Genomic DNA, 3,001 nt, shown 5'->3' on the forward strand with positions numbered 1-3,001 from the left:
TTAGCATCTCGCTCAAAAATGACCAAAGAGTTTCTATATTTTTCCTATTTAAAACTTGACTCTTCTGTAGTTACATCGTGTACTAAGACCGACGGAAAATTAAAAGTTGCGATTTTCTAGGCCGATATGGCTAGGAACTATACTCTCATCCCAGCGTAATAATCAAGGAACTTTGCTGCTGTACCATGTGTGCAGCAGTGATATTACGCAGCGCCTGAAAATAGGCTTATTTGAAGTTACCTAGCTGGGGACTATTTTCAGCTAAAAGTGCTACCACCAGACCCGGAGATCGGCTGAATGGATTCGAAAACGGTAAAACTCAACTGTTTAACTCTAGGGGAGTTGGAAAATAAGCCTATTTTCAAAAATAGTGGCGTGTTCCTTTAATCAGCGATACATCCTAAATGCCAAAGCCTTGTTGGATGATAGAGTGTTTTCTAGATAAGTGCAAGTCCAAACTAACAGTTGGCTGTTTCTCAGATGCTAATCCTAAATCCGAAGTAACCCCATGTTTGCATTTCTACTGCTCCTCCCATATATAGATCAGCAATTGCTGGCAGTTCACTAGAAGACGTCTGAAGCCCAAGTAGATAAGCAGGTTCTTCTGAGCTTATTTGCATGTTTAAGTGGGCTATCGATCATCTGATGTGATAGACACCTCAGCAGCTGGCTCATGTTTGAACATGTTTAAAGTTAAAGACATATTACAACAGAATCGGAAACAATCACACCTAAGCAGACACGAGGTACAGATCGCTAAAAACATTTCTAGAAAATATATATGACAGCTATAAGACAAATTTAGGTTAGTTGAATGTTTTGGTTTGATTTATGATGGTCTACCAGAGGGAAATCTCACTCACTCATAGGAGCTCCAAACAGAACCGTATCCAGAGCCTTGAGCTGTAGTTTCTGAAAGTGACTCCGGTCCAGAATCTTCAGGACGGTCTGTGTCAGAGTGACGTTCTTCACCGCCAATCTAGAAACGAGAAAAATAAAGAAATACAAAAGAGGTCAGACTTACTGAGTCAAATAGAAAAATGAGTTTCAGAGCTAAAGAAAAACATTTGACCATAATAAATAGGTTTTAAATCCATGAATGATGCTCACAGCGGTCAAGTTTTGAGTGTCAAGTAATTCTTGTCTCACTAAAAGTGGAATAAATGCTTGGTTAGGATAAGTGTCAAGTGTTTCCCATCACACTCGGACCAAACTAATTGAACCAGCATGTCAGAAGTTAAGAGCACACAGTCTCAAATGTATTTAACACATCCTGCTGTTTAATTTCTTCACTACTAGTACCACCAAATGGCACAGATGACCATTTTTGGGGAAAAGAAACAGATTTACAAAATTCCAGTTGTCTGTGCATATTAAACTGGGATAGAGTAAATTTTTATAAATTTACATATACTTACACACTACCATTCAAAAGTTAAGGGTCAGTAAGTTTTTTGTTTTTTTAAGAAATTAATAATTTTATTAAGCAAGGATACATTAAACTGTACAAAAGTGACAGCAAAGACATCAATGAACACATTTCTATTTCAAATGCTTTTCTGAAATTTCTATTCATCAAAGAATTCTGAAAAAAAAAAAAATTATGTTTCCACAGAAATATAAAGCAGCACAACTGTTTTCAAAATTGTTAAGAAATATTTCTTGAGCAAATCAGCATATTAGAATGATTTCTGAAGGATCATGTGACTGAAGACTAATGACTTCTGAAAATTCAGATTTACCATCACAGAAATAAACAAAATTTTAAAATATATTAAAATAAAAAACATTAGTAATATTTCACATTATTACTGCTTTTATTGTATTTTCGTTGTGCATAAAAGACTTTTGAACAGTAGTCTGTATGTACGTGTGTAGGCACATGTATACATATAATGCAATTTTATAATAATAAAATGAATAATTTATATTACATAATATTATAATAATTACACACAGCAGCTTTAAAGAACCACTCTTCTTGTTAATGATTGCTGTTAAATCTCACCGGGGCATGGATGTGCCGTTGAAATTCAACTTCCGGAAGGCTTCCGCATATTGTGGCAGCTCGAGGTAGTCGATAAGCCAATCCACAACCTCATCCACTGTCCAGTTGTACACTGGAGAACAGAAACACAAAGCTAGAATTAGGCCAAATTCATAAACATCACAACGCATCAGAATTAATTTATCAAAACAATCTGATAAATGCTGTGTAATACAACGTGTGACCAAAAGTGGGTGGTTTTGATTTAAAACGACTATCCTAATGGAGTTTTACATTTAGTAAGAATCGTGACGGTTTTTAAAAAACAAATCGTTACATCATCAGAGGTCTGCAGGGAATAGACTGTGTGACTAAGAGTGTCGTTATCTGATTTTGAAGAAGCTTCTGTTTCATGCTAAATTAATCCATCTTAATTGATAAATGATCCTAATTATACGGTGTGATTTATTTCTGGCCTTTAAAATTATTGTTTGTATGAGTCCGACTGTACAATATGAGCCTGGTGAGATCTTGGGTAGAAGCCAAATTTATTCTGTATTTTAGAACAAGCGTTCTCAAACTAGGGTTTATGAGGAAACTGCAGGGGATTTGTGAGGTATTAAAAGCTAATAATTAATTAAATTAATACAATTAAAAAAATAAAACTCAAATAAAAACTAATAATCCATAAAAAAAATAAAATGTAATATATAAAAAGAAATTAATAAAAAAAATCAAAATAAAATATTATTTGTTTCATATTTGTAATTATTTGTTTACCTACATTTTTATTTTTTTACATACATCACTTCCTACATCACTTTTTGGGACATGGCTAGCATTGACTGGGTTATCTGCAGAGATAATCACTGTCACACCACATTTGAAAAAAAAAAAACAGACACTGTCAGCTCTCAATGAAAACACTGTAAGAGTATATATCTCTCTCGCCTGACCCTAGCACAAAACTGTGCTCAGTGTGTGTGTGTGTGTGTGTGTGTGTGTGTGTGTGTG

At 34.4% G+C, this 3,001-nt stretch overlaps 1 protein-coding gene across 2 annotated transcripts in view; it reads right to left on the minus strand.

The window, feature by feature from the left end:
* Nucleotides 1-3,001, minus strand: part of LOC107686510 (stromal interaction molecule 1-like) — a 45,431-nt gene that overhangs the window by 20,585 nt on the left and 21,845 nt on the right. For both annotated transcript variants that reach the window (XM_016483548.1, XM_016483549.1), the window contains exons 5-6: nt 2,009-2,120; nt 864-979 (exon numbers count right to left, since the gene is read on the minus strand). In XM_016483548.1, coding sequence (XP_016339034.1) covers nt 864-979; nt 2,009-2,120 — 228 coding nt within the window. The remainder of the gene's footprint in view (nt 1-863; nt 980-2,008; nt 2,121-3,001) is intronic.

The sequence above is a fragment of the Sinocyclocheilus anshuiensis genome, unplaced genomic scaffold, assembly GCF_001515605.1.
Source record: "Sinocyclocheilus anshuiensis isolate Anshui unplaced genomic scaffold, SAMN03320099.WGS_v1.1 scaffold1146, whole genome shotgun sequence".
Classification (NCBI taxonomy): domain Eukaryota; kingdom Metazoa; phylum Chordata; class Actinopteri; order Cypriniformes; family Cyprinidae; genus Sinocyclocheilus; species Sinocyclocheilus anshuiensis.